A 13,208-nucleotide genomic window follows, 5' to 3' on the forward strand; every position below is an offset into this window, starting at 1 on the left:
CAAAAAAATTATAATAAATTATTTTATTAAATATAAATATAATAAATTATATTTATTAAATAACTCTAACAAGATTCCAGCTTTTTTGTTTTTGACAAAGCTTTTACCCATTGTCTCAAATAATTCTTAAATACTATAAACGGGGGGTGATTTAAAAAATCTACATTTGTGAAGCTTTTTTGATGATATGTTGTTGATCTCGCCTCGCGGCGATGACGTCATCACTAGCGCGCGCTCCCTCAGTCAGCGTCGATTTAAAAAGTGAGCAGTCTTCTGGGGTGAGGTGAGCAGTTTATGGTATTTTTCATATATAACCAACTGTAAAATACATTTTAAACATCTTGCTTTTGTAACAGTGTGCGAGGTCGTTTTTGCATTGTTTTCACCGAGTACAACGCTTTGTGTGTTTTCTGACTGAAACACTTAGAACAAGCGTGTGAGGAAAACATGTTCAGTTCATTCAGCCCTGCGCGATTTGTTTTTGTATGTTCGTGTGAATCATAGTTTCGATGTTTGGAGTAATAATGTTGCTGTTACTGAATGTCTCGTGAAATGTGAGAGGAATGGATGCGAACCGATCGTTACTGCTGTGATTTTATGTTATTTTTCTAACCTATATCTTTATTATTGTTGCTTTACATTGTTAAAATGAAGAACAAATACTGCTAAATACTGTATATTGAGCCTAGATGAGCCACGTGGGACATTTAAAATCTATAAATATGAACAGAATAATAGACACTGCTTGTCAGATTCTGCACATATAACATGTTAATCATTTCATTAATTTATTTCTCTGATTAAAGTTAGGAACCCAAATTATATTTAGATATGTGCTCTAGTGTAGTTATTTACCTGTAGTTTTTAAAGATGAGTGATCAAATTTCTGTTTATGCTGTACTTTTTTCATTCTGTCGCTTATAATTTACATTATATTCTTTTCTGTATTTCTATAAAGATACCTTCTTTTGTGTTAATATAGGGGCAGAATGAAAAATATGGATAGAAATGTTAGTAGAAAGACAGACAAAACAGAAATGCACAGAATGTGAATTTACACAGGTAAGTCAGTGCATTTTTAAATGGATGTGATATTGTGTCAATGCTGTTACTTTAATATAGTAATATAATGATTTACAAAGATGCAGCACTTTGTACTTGTTAGACTGTGGCCTCTTCAAAGATCTCTGCTTTACTTGCATAAATGCTTGAATATGTAAAATAGTTTTTAAAAACTCAGTAAGTCATGTATTGTTGGTTTTGGCAAATCTGCTTTTTCCCACAGAAATTCATTTACAGTGAAGCTCCTGAACAGCAATCACATTGTCAGTGATTTTAACAATAAGTGCTGGAATATTCCCATCAGTTCACAAGTGCAGATGAGCATCAGACCATCAGGAAAAATTAAAGTTTATTAAAGAGGACAGAGAGAACATGAGTGATCCAGAACCCTGCAGATTGCAACACATTGAAGATACTGAAGAACAAACAGGTTGGTGTTTATTCTTGTTTCTTCATTAATAATGCTGAAGGTTATGAAGCTTTCAAAGCTGATTTAGATTTGTTGTAATAGTAAAAATCTTTAGAGCTGCACAATAATATGTGACCTTGAACCACAAAAACCAGTCATAAGGGTCAGTTTTTTTTTTTAAACTAAAATGTGTACATCATCTGAATAAATAAGCTTTCCATTGATGTATGGTTTGTTAGGATAGGACAATATTTGGCCAAGATACAACTATTTGAAAATCTGAGGGTGCAAAAAATCAAAATATTGAGGAAATCGCCTTTAAAATTGTCCAAATGAAATTATATAGCATATAACTAATCAAAAATTAAGTTTCAGTATATTTACCGTGGGAAATTTACAAAATATTTTAATGGAACATGATCTTTAGTTAATATCCTAATGGTTTTTGGCATAAAATAAAAATCGAAAATTTTGATCGGATTTGAATAGCTGTACTAATTAGGACTGGTTTTGTGGTCCAGGGTCACATATAGCATCACATAAAAAAGGACACTTTCTATGGACTGGGTCAGGGGTGCCCAACCCTGTTCCTGGAGATCGACTTTCCTGCAGAGTAGGGCTGTCAACGATTAATCGCATACAAAATAAAAGTTTGAGTTTGCCTAATATATGTGTGTATAATGTGTATAGTTATTATGTATATATAAATACTAACACATTCATGTATATATTTAAGAAATATTTACAAGCATATGTATTTATTATAATTTTTATATAATTTATATTATATATAAATAAAATCATTTTGTATATTAATAACATATTTCTCATATTTATACACATTAATTTGTGTGTATTTATATATACATAATAATTGCACACAGTACACACACATATATTAGGCAAACTTAAACTTTTATTTTGTATGCGATTAATCGCGATTGCCCTACTGCAGAGTTTAGTTCCAACCCTAATCAAACACACCTGTCTGTAATTATCAAGTGCTCCTTGAGATCCTAATTAGCTGGTTCAGGTGTGTTTGGTCAGGGTTAAAGCTGAACTCTGCAGGAAAGTCAATCTCCAGGATCAGGGTTGAGCACCCCTGGACTGGGTAGTTTTTTTTTTTCCAGTAAGATGTATGTTAGATAATTGTGTAGTTGGTCAAACATATTTAATAGTATACAACATGGGATGGTCGGCACCAATAGCCTTGTGGTTAGTTGTATATGTATAAATTACATAGTTAGTATAAATTATAGAAATGCATCAAAATGATAATTTTGTATAGGAATTGTCTTCTTTTTGTTGTTATATCAGGGTTCGTTTTATATCCTTTTACAAAGGTACTGAAAATGAACTTTTTACTTTTACTTTCAGAGTTGGTTGAAGAAAACGAGGATAATGAAGAATTAAGTGAAGATGAGGAGAAAAGAGGTGCTAAGAAATCTTTCAGCTGCACTCACTGTGAGAAGAGTTTCACATACAAACACAGTCTTAATGTTCACATGGGAGTTCATACTGGAGAGAAACGGTACAAGTGTTCACACTGCGACAAGAGATTCAGTTGGTCAGGACACCTGAAAGCACACGAGAGGATTCACACTGGAGAAAAACCTTACCAGTGTTCACACTGCGACAAAAGATTCAGTCGGCCAGGAGTCATGAAAACGCATGAAAGGATTCACACGGGAGAGAAACCATATGCATGTGATCAGTGCGGGAAGAGTTTTACACAAAAAGGACAACTTACGGCACATATGCGGGTTCATACGGGAGAGAAACCATTCACTTGTGATCAATGTGGGAAGAGATTTGCACACTCGGCGCACCTTAAGGTACATATGAACATTCACACTAGAGAGAATGTGTGCATATGTGATCAATGCGGCAAAATGTTTTTGCGGGCTTCAGATCTGGCGATGCACCTGAAGGTTCATACAAAGGAGAAGCCACATTCATGTGACTTGTGTGGAAAAAGTTTTTCATGTCTACAAAATTTAAAAGTACATCAGAAAATACATACTGGTGTGAAAGAGTACATGTGCTTTTCATGTGAGAAGACTTTTATTTCAGCGAACAATTTAAAACTGCATGAGAGGATCCACACTGAAGAAAGACCTTACGAGTGTTCACACTGTGACAAGAGATTTAGTTGGCCAAGAACCTTGAGAAGACATGAGAGGAGTCACACTGGAGAGAAACCTTATAAGTGTTCACACTGTGACAAGAGATTCGGTGGGTCAGGAATCCTGAAAAAACATGAGCTGATCCACACTGGAGAGAAACCTTACAAATGTTCACACTGTGACAAGAGATTCAATCTGGCAGAAAACCTAAAACGACACGAGATGATCCACACTGGAGAGAAACCTTTTAAGTGTTCACACTGTGACAAGAGATTCAGTCAGAGAGCAAATCTTATAATACATGAGAGGATTCACACAGGAGAGAAACCTTACAAATGTTCACACTGTGACAAGAGATTCAGTGATTCAAGAGATCAAAAAAGACATGAGAGGATCCACACTGGAGAGAAACCGTATCAATGCACTATATGTGGGAAGCGTTTCAATAATTCATCTGCTCTACGCAGTCATACAAAAAATGTTCACAGATCATCTTCAGATTCATAACTTTCAGGTCTGATGTCACGTCCTCACCAAATGCACAACAATAATGCATCAAGCAATACAATATCATCTGGATAAATCTGTCCTAACCAGCCATTACAAGCCACATGACATGCCAAGCCAACATTATCTGAAGTTTTGACAGCGAATATAAGTTCATTGTCATCTTCAAATCCAGCACGTTTAACTGTGAGATTCAGACCAACTCAAAGATGGAGTTCCTCCCCAAAGAACAATGTCAAAAACTTTTACTCTTGTGTGTCATTTTGTTTCATGATATAAAGGATATGATTGTGCTTTCTTATAAGTTTCATATCATGTTCAAACGATTCTTGTTCAGGAAGCTGGCAAAGAAGCAGCAACACTTTACGGAGATTAAGTTTTAATTTCAACACTGTTGAGGCTTGATGTATGTAGAAAGATGCAGATGCAAGATATAGGGGCTGTCTACACAGAGACGCATTTAGCTGTATCATAAAAATTTTGTATGATATAGGTGTTTCATCCAGACGGAAACTGCTTTTTTTTTTTTAAAGTGGATAAATCTGAAAACAGCACCCTTGCGTTTTTGTGTGTATAGGCAATCCGTATGTTTTGTGAAACGATGATGTCATCACCCCACGTCTCAACCCTAGTCAGACACTGCTACATCACATAACAACAACATGTCATGAACAAACAATGAACGACTGTATTTTTAATAACTAACATTAACACAGATTAATAATTAGTGTAATAAATGCATTGTTCCATGTTTGTCGTTTTGTTGTTTTGTTAAGTTTGTATACAGCGCACAAGGTTTACAAGTCTTGTTCTCCGTTTTTTGTGTATCTCTGTGGCAGAATTACAGCAATTTAAAGGGGTCATCGTATGCAAAACTCACTTTTATAGGTTATTTGAACATAAATGCGTATTGGCAGAGTGTGTGCACAACCACCCTATAATGATAAAAATCCACCCAGTGATTTTTTTTTTTTTAATCTTTATAAGTAAAATCCCCTTTTTCAAATCAGGTCATTCTCAGCTAGTTGTCGTGTGACGTCACACAGACCAAGGCCACTCCCCCAATAGTTGATTGACATGATCATCTTACCTTAGACCCGCCCTAAATGAGCGAGTTGAGAACAGTCCGAACGGCATTGTGTCGACTCAGGTGCAGGGGAAGACAAGAATGTCTCCGACTGAGCAATTGACGTGTTCTGTTGTTGGATGTAGTAATGAACATAGCAGTCATCATTTACTCCTGACATTGGAGCCACTGAAGACGCAGAGGATTAACATTACTTTCATAATGTGCAACAGAACGGCTCACTCTAAAACTCTGAATTTGACAAGGTAAAAAGGGTGTTTTTTACACTACTACTGAGACATTTTAACCAAAGTATGTTATAGACTTCTCATTTAGACCCTAAAGAATCATTTTCCACAGGTTAATATGGGCATCCGATGACCTCTTTAAAATACCAATTTGACAGGCAGGTCACAGTGAGGTTCTGTATATCTTAATTCCAACATTTTTATTTTTATTTTTCAATTACAACTACATGTTCCAGATATATTTATAAAATGTCTATATAGTATGGTCACATACAAAAAAAAAAAAAAAACTAAAAAAAACAGTGTAGTGATGATTTGCAACAACAAATAGACACAACTTTACCTGGAGGACCATTAGAAGTGCACAGGTGTGGGATTGTTTTGCACACAAATTTAAATGTCTCTGAAAATTCCATGATCCCACAGTAAATTCCCAAAACGCAAATTTTAAAATAGGACTTATATTTTTATTTTTTTATTTTTATAAAATATATATATAGTTGCAGAAAGCACACACTTTCTGCTTAAAATCAACCTAAAATGCAGAGTACACCTAATTACAGTTAAAGATCCGTTTCCAATAGCACAAATATAAAATACCATACATAAGAAACGTAAAAGGTAAAAATGAGGGACAATATATTTGTGTATGTTTTTATTTTTTTAGTTCCAATGTTTATGCAACTAGTCTTACATATTTTGTCTTTTCTTTCCACTGTTAGCAAATTCATTAACATTTTTTATGGTGACATTTGTAAATTGTCTTTTATAGTTTTAGACAAGTATTTAATTTTTTGAATAATTAATTTTGGAGATTTTATTCTACAACATTTCTTTATCATGTAGAGAAGTATAAAAAAAAATCAAATAAAATAAACAAAGAAAAATGTACTTTTATGCTTATTTTTTATTTAATTCAGTGAAGAATATAAAAAAATCCATCTTTTTGTTCATGTAGAAAACAATTAACTAGGACACAAATTTTTTTAAATTAAAATAAAACATGATTGTTTAAGATTGTCCAGCAGAAGGTTGTACTCTGTATTCAGAGCTTTCAGGATTGTCGAGTGTCTTCTGTGCTGCGCTGGCGTCGTGTTGTGTCTCGTCTGTCTCTGGCTGCGTTGTCTTCACGGTTTGACAGTTAATGGGCAGCATCCTCTCAGCTGCTTCAGATGGCTGATTTACTGGTGCCTGTATGTAGAGCTTTCCATCAGCCATGGAGCAGGTCACCGCGTCAGGATTCACTCCTTGAGGCAGATCAAACACTCGTCTGAACTCTTGGATTCTGTAAGAGTACGAGCCTTTCCCATCCTCCTGCTTCTTCTCGCTCTTTCCGCTGACATGCAGCTTCCCGCCCACCTGTCTGACCGACAGCTCTTCTGGGGAAAAGTCTTTAGTGTCCAGCGTCAAAGCAAAGCCGCTTCCCTCTTTCTCCATTGCGCAGGCGACTGGGTAGATCTCCTGTGAGGGTGGCATCTGCTGGATCTCCTCAGAGATCTTGTGCTGAAGTTTCTCCAGCTGCTCCAGGCTGCTCTTCAGCTCCTGCAGTACCTCTGCGTGTCTGTAAAGAGGTGTGATCTCCTGCCAGAGACTGCGCACTGGCCAGTCAGTTCCCATGAATGAGCTGAGGGAAGGCTGGAATCCATGCAGGCACAACATTTTCAGTGGCTTTTGTGGTTTTGTTTTGCTCCTCAGTCGTGTTGTTTCTCTGGTGGTGTTGTAAGGCTTTTAGATTTGACTCCAGTTCTGTGAGTGGCTTAGCTTTATACTGCGTGTTCATCAGCACCAGCAAGTTCATGAACTTTCCAGGCAGTTCCAGATTCGTCCACTGGGGGCAGCAGAGAGAGAACTGATGACACCTCACCAGACACACTCTCATTTTAGACGATGATGAATAAACATCCATGATGTGATGTAATGACTTTCACTAAGTTACAGATAAATACAGAATTCTTTGGAATCTTTTTTTTTTTGTTGTTTGTTTTTTGTGGTTATTCACAAGCTCTCCAGTCTATTAAGTTTAAGTCCATTAAGAGTGAAAAAATTATTCACTCTCCTCATTCTCTTCCATCATGTCTAAAATTAATTTTAAAGAAGTTTAATTTCATTTTCAGTACATTATAACAATTCAAAGAAAAATTTTAAGTGAAAGGACATAAAAGTGATTGATGTTATTTTATTTTACTAAAACCTTTAATTATTAAGGGCCTGTTACACTAAACACTTTCTTCCACTTACTTCTATTCATACGCATATGAACACGGGACACCAGAAACACAAGTGAATTTCTCTGTGAGAAAGAACACAAACATTTTTGAAGTAAAATGGAGTAGATTGTATTTTTTGACATTTTGGAATCTTTATTATTTGTTATGTATACTTGTAAGAAAAAATGCCGCAGAACATCATATCATGATCATTGCAGTGTCTATTTATTTATTATTATTATTACTTTTTTTTTTTTTTTTTTTTTTTTTCATTTTTTTGCTTTTCCTTCATATTTTCCTCTTCTATCTGATGCAGTATGGCTCCCATCATAATCCTTTAAACAATTTAATGTACCAATTTGACAGGTCATTAACAGCGAGGTTCTTTATCTCTTTATTCCAACATTTTTTGTTTCATCAGTTACAACTACATATTCCAGATGTATTTATAAAACGTCTATATGGTATGGTCAAATAAAAAAAAACTAAAAAACAGTGTTGTGTAGTGATGATTTGCAACAACAAATGGACAAAACTTTCCCTGAAGGACCACTAGAAGTGCACAATTGTCATCAATTATTTGTTTCAAGTTTTGCACAGAAATTTAAAGGTTTCTGAAAATCCCACTATCCCACAGTAAATTCCCTACACACATATTTTAAAACATTTTTTTATTTTTATTATATATATATATATATATATATATATATATATATATATATATAGTTGCAGAAAGCACATACTTTCTGCTCAAAATCAACCTAAAATCCAGAATACGCCTAATTACCATTAAAATTTCAAAAGCACAAACATAAAATAACATTTGGAAACATTAAAAGTAAAAATCAGGGCCAATATAATTGTGTATGTTTTTGTTTTTTAGTGGCTATGTTCATGCAACTGGTCTTAGATATTTTGTTTTTTCTTTCCAATGTTAGCAAATTCATGAACATTTTTATGGTGACCCTTCAAAGTGTCAACAAATTGTCTTTGTAGCTCTTCTACTTGTTTTAGGCAAGTATTACATTTTTTGAATAACTAATTTTGGAGTATTTATTCTACAATATTTTGTCATGTAGAGAAGTATAAAAAATAAAATAAAATAAACAAAGGAAACTGTCCATTTATGCGTTTTTTATTTTTTATTTAATTCAGTGAAGAATATAAAAAATCCATCTTTTTGTTCATGTAGAAAACAATTAACTAGGACACAATTTTTTTAAAATTAAAATAAAACATGATTGTTTAAGATTGTCCAGCAGAAGGTTGTACTCTGTATTCAGTGCTTTCAGGATTGTCGAGTGTCTTCTGTGCTGCGCTGGCGTCGTGTTGTGTCTCGTCTGTCTCTGGCTGCGTTGTCTTCACGGTTTGACAGTTAATGGGCAGCATCCTCTCAGCTGCTTCAGATGGCTGATTTACTGGTGCCTGTATGTAGAGCTTTCCATCAGCCATGGAGCAGGTCACCGCGTCAGGATTCACTCCTTGAGGCAGATCAAACACTCGTCTGAACTCTTGGATTCTGTAAGAGTACGAGCCTTTCCCATCCTCCTGCTTCTTCTCGCTCTTTCCGCTGACATGCAGCTTCCTGCCCACCTGTCTGACCGACAGCTCTTCTGGGGAAAAGTCTTTAGTGTCCAGCGTCAAAGCAAAGCCGCTTCCCTCTTTCTCCATTGCGCAGGCGACTGGGTAGATCTCCTGTGAGGGTGGCATCTGCTGGATCTCCTCAAAGATCTTGTGCTGAAGTTTCTCCAGCTGCTCTAGGCTGCTCTTCAGCTCCTGCAGTACCTCTGCGTGTCTGTAAAGAGGTGTGATCTCCTGCCAGAGACTGCGCACTGGCCAGTCAGTTCCCATGAATGAGCTGAGGGAAGGCTGGAATCCATGCAGGCACAACATTTTCAGTGGCTTTTGTGGTTTTGTTTTGCTCCTCAGTCGTGTTGTTTCTCTGGTGGTGTTGTAAGGCTTTTAGATTTGACTCCAGTTCTGTGAGTGGCTTAGCTTTATACTGCGTGTTCATCAGCACCAGCAAGTTCATGAACTTTCCAGGCAGTTCCAGATTCGTCCACTGGGGGCAGCAGAGAGAGAACTGATGACACCTCACCAGACACACTCTCATTTTAGACAATGATGAATAAACATCCATGATGTGATGTAATGACTTTCATTAAGTTACAGATAAATACAGAATTCTTTGGAATCTTTTTTTTTTGTCTGTTTGTTTTTTTGTGGTTATTCACAAGTTCTCCAGTCTATTAAGTTTAAGTCCATTAAGAGTGAAGAAATTCTTCACTCTGCTCATTCTCTTCCATCATGTCTAAAATTAATTAAAAAAAAGTTTAGTTTCATTTTCAGTGCAACACAAAGAACACAAACATTTCTGAAGTCAAGTGGAGTAGATTGTATTTTTGGAAATTTTGGAATCAATGTTATTTATTATATATTACTGTCTATTTATTTATTATTATTTATTCATTTATTTTTCAGTTTTTTGCTTTTCCTTCATTTTTTCCCTGTCTATCTGATGCAGTATGACTCCCATCATAATCCTTTAAACAATTTAATGTACCAATTTGACAGGTCATTAACAGCGAGGTTCTTTATCTCTTTATTCCAACATTTTTTTGTTTCATCAATTACAACTACATGTTCCAGATATATTTATAAAACGTCTATATAGTATGGTCAAATAAAAAAAAACAATAACTAAAAAACAGTGTGTGAAGGGAATGATGATTGTGAAGGGAATGCGCCTCCCGATCTACATAATGTGTCTATGTTCACGTAAATCATTCCTGATTCAACTTCACCTACAGCAGAAGTGAGTATAAGGTTTTTTTTAAGAATCTCTGCAATCACCTTTCCTAATAATGTGCTAGTTAGCAAGTTTTGCCGCTAAAGTAAACAATCTCAGAGAGAAGAGAGGGGCGGGGCGATGATAGCTCATTTGCATTTAAAGGAACAATCCCTCAGAATGTGATTTTGCAGAGCTCATTTTGACATGGTAAAATGTTGTTTTAAACTACCATTGAGAATTTATATCAAAGTATATTGTAGACTTTTTTATTAAGACCCTAAAGAATCATATCAACTTGTGGAAAATGGGCATCCGATGACCCCTTTAACTACCTTTAAATTAACAACTTTTATTAGTATTATCTGTGCCCTGCACATTTCACTCAACCTGTTACTTATGACATGAGTTTCCTCATTTGAAGAAAAAAAAACTTAAAAATTGTGGCACCCAGGAAGTGACATCATCTGGGCTCTTTTTACAGCACTCTTGACTTTCTACTGACATTGCAACGGGCGTGATATGATGTTCTGTGGCATGTTTTCTTACAAGCTCACGTATGAAAAAATAATGATTCCAAAATGTCAAAAAATACAATCTATTTGACTTTATTTAAGCAAAATTAACTTGATCTTGTGTTTCTGGTGTCCTGCGTTGATATGCGTATGAATAGAAGTAAGTGGAAGAAAACATCTAGTGTAATTACCTATTAATAATTAAAATGTTTTTAGTAAAATAAATTAAACATCAATCACTTAAAAGTTTTTTCACTTCATATTTTTCTTCGAAATATTCTGATGTACTGAATATGAAATTAAACTTTTAAAGATTAATTTCAGACCAGATGGAAGAGAATGAGCAGAGTGAAGAAGTTCAAAAAGTTCAGGTTAAACAAAAACAAACAAAAAACTTGTGAATAACCAAAAAAAAAAAAAAAAAAAAAAATTCCAGAGAATTCTGTATTTATCCATGAATGTTTATTCATCATTGTCTAAAATGAGAGTGTGTCTGGTGAGGTGTCATCAGTTCTCTCTCTGCTGCCCCCAGTGGACGAATCTGGAACTGCCTGGAAAGTTCATGAACTTGCTGGTGCTGATGAACACGCAGTATAAAGCTAAGCCACTCACAGAACTGGAGTCAAATCTAAAAGCCTTACAACACCACCAGAGAAACAACACGACTGAGGAGCAAAACAAAACCACAAAAGCCACTGAAAATGTTGTGCCTGCATGGATTCCAGCCTTCCCTCAGCTCATTCATGGGAACTGACTGGCCAGTGCGCAGTCTCTGGCAGGAGATCACACCTCTTTACAGACACGCAGAGGTACTGCAGGAGCTGAAGAGCAGCCTGGAGCAGCTGGAGAAACTTCAGCACAAGATCTTTGAGGAGATCCAGCAGATGCCACGCTCACAGGAGATCTACCCAGTCGCCTGCGCAATGGAGAAAGAGGGAAGCGGCTTTGCTTTGACGCTGGACACTAAAGACTTTTCCCCAGAAGAGCTGTCGGGCAGACAGGTGGGCGGGAAGCTGCATGTCAGCGGAAAGAGCGAGAAGAAGCAGGAGGATGGGAAAGGCTCGTACTCTTACAGAATCCAAGAGTTCAGACGAGTGTTTGATCTGCCTCAAGGAGTGAATCCTGACGCGGTGACCTGCTCCATGGCTGATGGAAAGCTCTACATACAGGCACCAGTAAATCAGCCATCTGAAGCAGCTGAGAGGATGCTGCCCATTAACTGTCAAACTGTGAAGACAACGCAGCCAGAGACAGACGAGACACAACACGACGCCAGCGCAGCACAGAAGACACTCGACAATCCTGAAAGCACTGAATACAGAGTACAACCTTCTGCTGGACAATCTTAAACAATCATGTTTTATTTTAATTTAAAGATTGTGTCCTAGTTAATTGTTTTCTACATGAACAAAAAGATGGATTTTTTAATATATATTCTTAATTGAATTAAATAAAAAATAAGTAGTGCATAAAATAAATTTCCTTTCTTTGAGATTTTTTTATACTTCTCTACATGATAAAGAAATGTAAAAAAAAAAAAAATCTCCAAAATTAATTCTTAACAAAATTAAATACTTGCCTAAAAGAAGTACAAGAGCTACAAATACAATTTACGAATGTCACCATAAAAATGTTAATGAATTTGCTAAAATTGGAAAGAAAAGACAAAATATCTAAGACCAGTTGCATGAACATAGACACTAAAAAACATACACAACTATTATGTACCCAGTTTTTACTTTTTACATTTTCAAATGGATCAGTAATATTGTATATTTTGCATTTTAGGTTGATTTTGTTCAGAAATTATGTGCTTTCTGCAACTATATAAATTTAAAAATAAAAATATATTTTAAAATTTGTGTTTAGGGAATTTACAGTGGGATGGCACAATTTTCTGCACACAAAAATTAAAATTTGTGTGCAAAACAATCCCACACTTGTCTAGACCCTGTAATACAGTACATACAAATAGCATTACTTTAATTTATCCTGAAGAGTAAATATGTGACAATATGACAATTGTGCACTTCTAGTGGTCCTCCAGGTAAAGTTCTGTCCACATGTTGTTCATGTGACCATATTTAACTAGGTTTAACATATCTGGAACATGTAGTTGTAATTGATAAAACAAAAAATGTTGGAATGAAGAGATAAGAGAACCTCACAGTTAATGATCTGTCAAACTAGTATATTAAATTGTTTAAAAAGTTATGATGGGAGCCATACTGCATCAGATAGAAGAGGAAAAAATTGAAGGAAAAGCAAAAAATCATAAAT

At 35.5% G+C, this 13,208-nt stretch overlaps 4 protein-coding genes across 6 annotated transcripts; 2 read left to right on the forward strand and 2 right to left on the reverse strand.

Annotated features, from left to right (window-relative positions):
• Positions 1 to 233: 233 nt before the first annotated feature.
• On the forward strand, positions 234 to 4,857 carry LOC127153961 (zinc finger protein 271). 3 transcript variants are annotated; one of them, XM_051095290.1, is made up of 4 exons: positions 234 to 283; positions 983 to 1,062; positions 1,286 to 1,492; positions 2,849 to 4,857. In XM_051095290.1, the coding sequence occupies exons 3-4, from the start codon at positions 1,435 to 1,437 to the stop codon at positions 4,102 to 4,104; spliced, it is 1,314 nt and encodes a 437-aa protein (XP_050951247.1). In that variant the 5' UTR covers positions 234 to 283; positions 983 to 1,062; positions 1,286 to 1,434; the 3' UTR covers positions 4,105 to 4,857. The 3 variants fall into 3 exon arrangements, with proteins under 3 accessions (XP_050951247.1, XP_050951253.1, XP_050951262.1); XM_051095296.1 differs by having other exon boundaries at positions 238 to 278; XM_051095305.1 differs by lacking the exon at positions 983 to 1,062 and having other exon boundaries at positions 249 to 283.
• A 1,203-nt stretch (positions 4,858 to 6,060) lies between these two features.
• On the reverse strand, positions 6,061 to 7,170 carry LOC127154002 (heat shock protein 30). Its single transcript, XM_051095351.1, has one exon. The coding sequence runs from the start codon at positions 7,075 to 7,077 to the stop codon at positions 6,430 to 6,432; it is 648 nt and encodes a 215-aa protein (XP_050951308.1). The 5' UTR covers positions 7,078 to 7,170; the 3' UTR covers positions 6,061 to 6,429.
• A 1,587-nt stretch (positions 7,171 to 8,757) lies between these two features.
• LOC127175106 (heat shock protein 30) lies at positions 8,758 to 9,616 on the reverse strand. Its single transcript, XM_051125973.1, has one exon. It carries the CDS (start codon positions 9,516 to 9,518, stop codon positions 8,871 to 8,873), a length of 648 nt encoding a protein of 215 aa, XP_050981930.1. The 5' UTR covers positions 9,519 to 9,616; the 3' UTR covers positions 8,758 to 8,870.
• A 1,914-nt stretch (positions 9,617 to 11,530) lies between these two features.
• LOC127180184 (heat shock protein 30-like) lies at positions 11,531 to 12,405 on the forward strand. Its single transcript, XM_051134158.1, has one exon. It carries the CDS (start codon positions 11,630 to 11,632, stop codon positions 12,275 to 12,277), a length of 648 nt encoding a protein of 215 aa, XP_050990115.1. The 5' UTR covers positions 11,531 to 11,629; the 3' UTR covers positions 12,278 to 12,405.
• Positions 12,406 to 13,208: the final 803 nt, after the last annotated feature.

Source organism: Labeo rohita, chromosome 2, assembly GCF_022985175.1.
Source record: "Labeo rohita strain BAU-BD-2019 chromosome 2, IGBB_LRoh.1.0, whole genome shotgun sequence".
Taxonomy (NCBI): domain Eukaryota; kingdom Metazoa; phylum Chordata; class Actinopteri; order Cypriniformes; family Cyprinidae; genus Labeo; species Labeo rohita.

Bases quoted from the DNA above. Each gene is read 5' to 3' on its own strand.
- LOC127153961 (XM_051095290.1), top strand. From the start codon at position 1,435: ATGAGTGATCCAGAACCCTGCAGATTGCAACACATTGAAGATACTGAA. The intron at 1,493-2,848 runs GTTGGTGTTTAT...TTTTACTTTCAG, and splicing joins AGATACTGAAGAACAAACAG to AGTTGGTTGAAGAAAACGAG.
- LOC127154002 (XM_051095351.1), bottom strand. From the start codon at position 7,077: ATGTTGTGCCTGCATGGATTCCAGCCTTCCCTCAGCTCATTCATGGGA.
- LOC127175106 (XM_051125973.1), bottom strand. From the start codon at position 9,518: ATGTTGTGCCTGCATGGATTCCAGCCTTCCCTCAGCTCATTCATGGGA.
- LOC127180184 (XM_051134158.1), top strand. From the start codon at position 11,630: ATGTTGTGCCTGCATGGATTCCAGCCTTCCCTCAGCTCATTCATGGGA.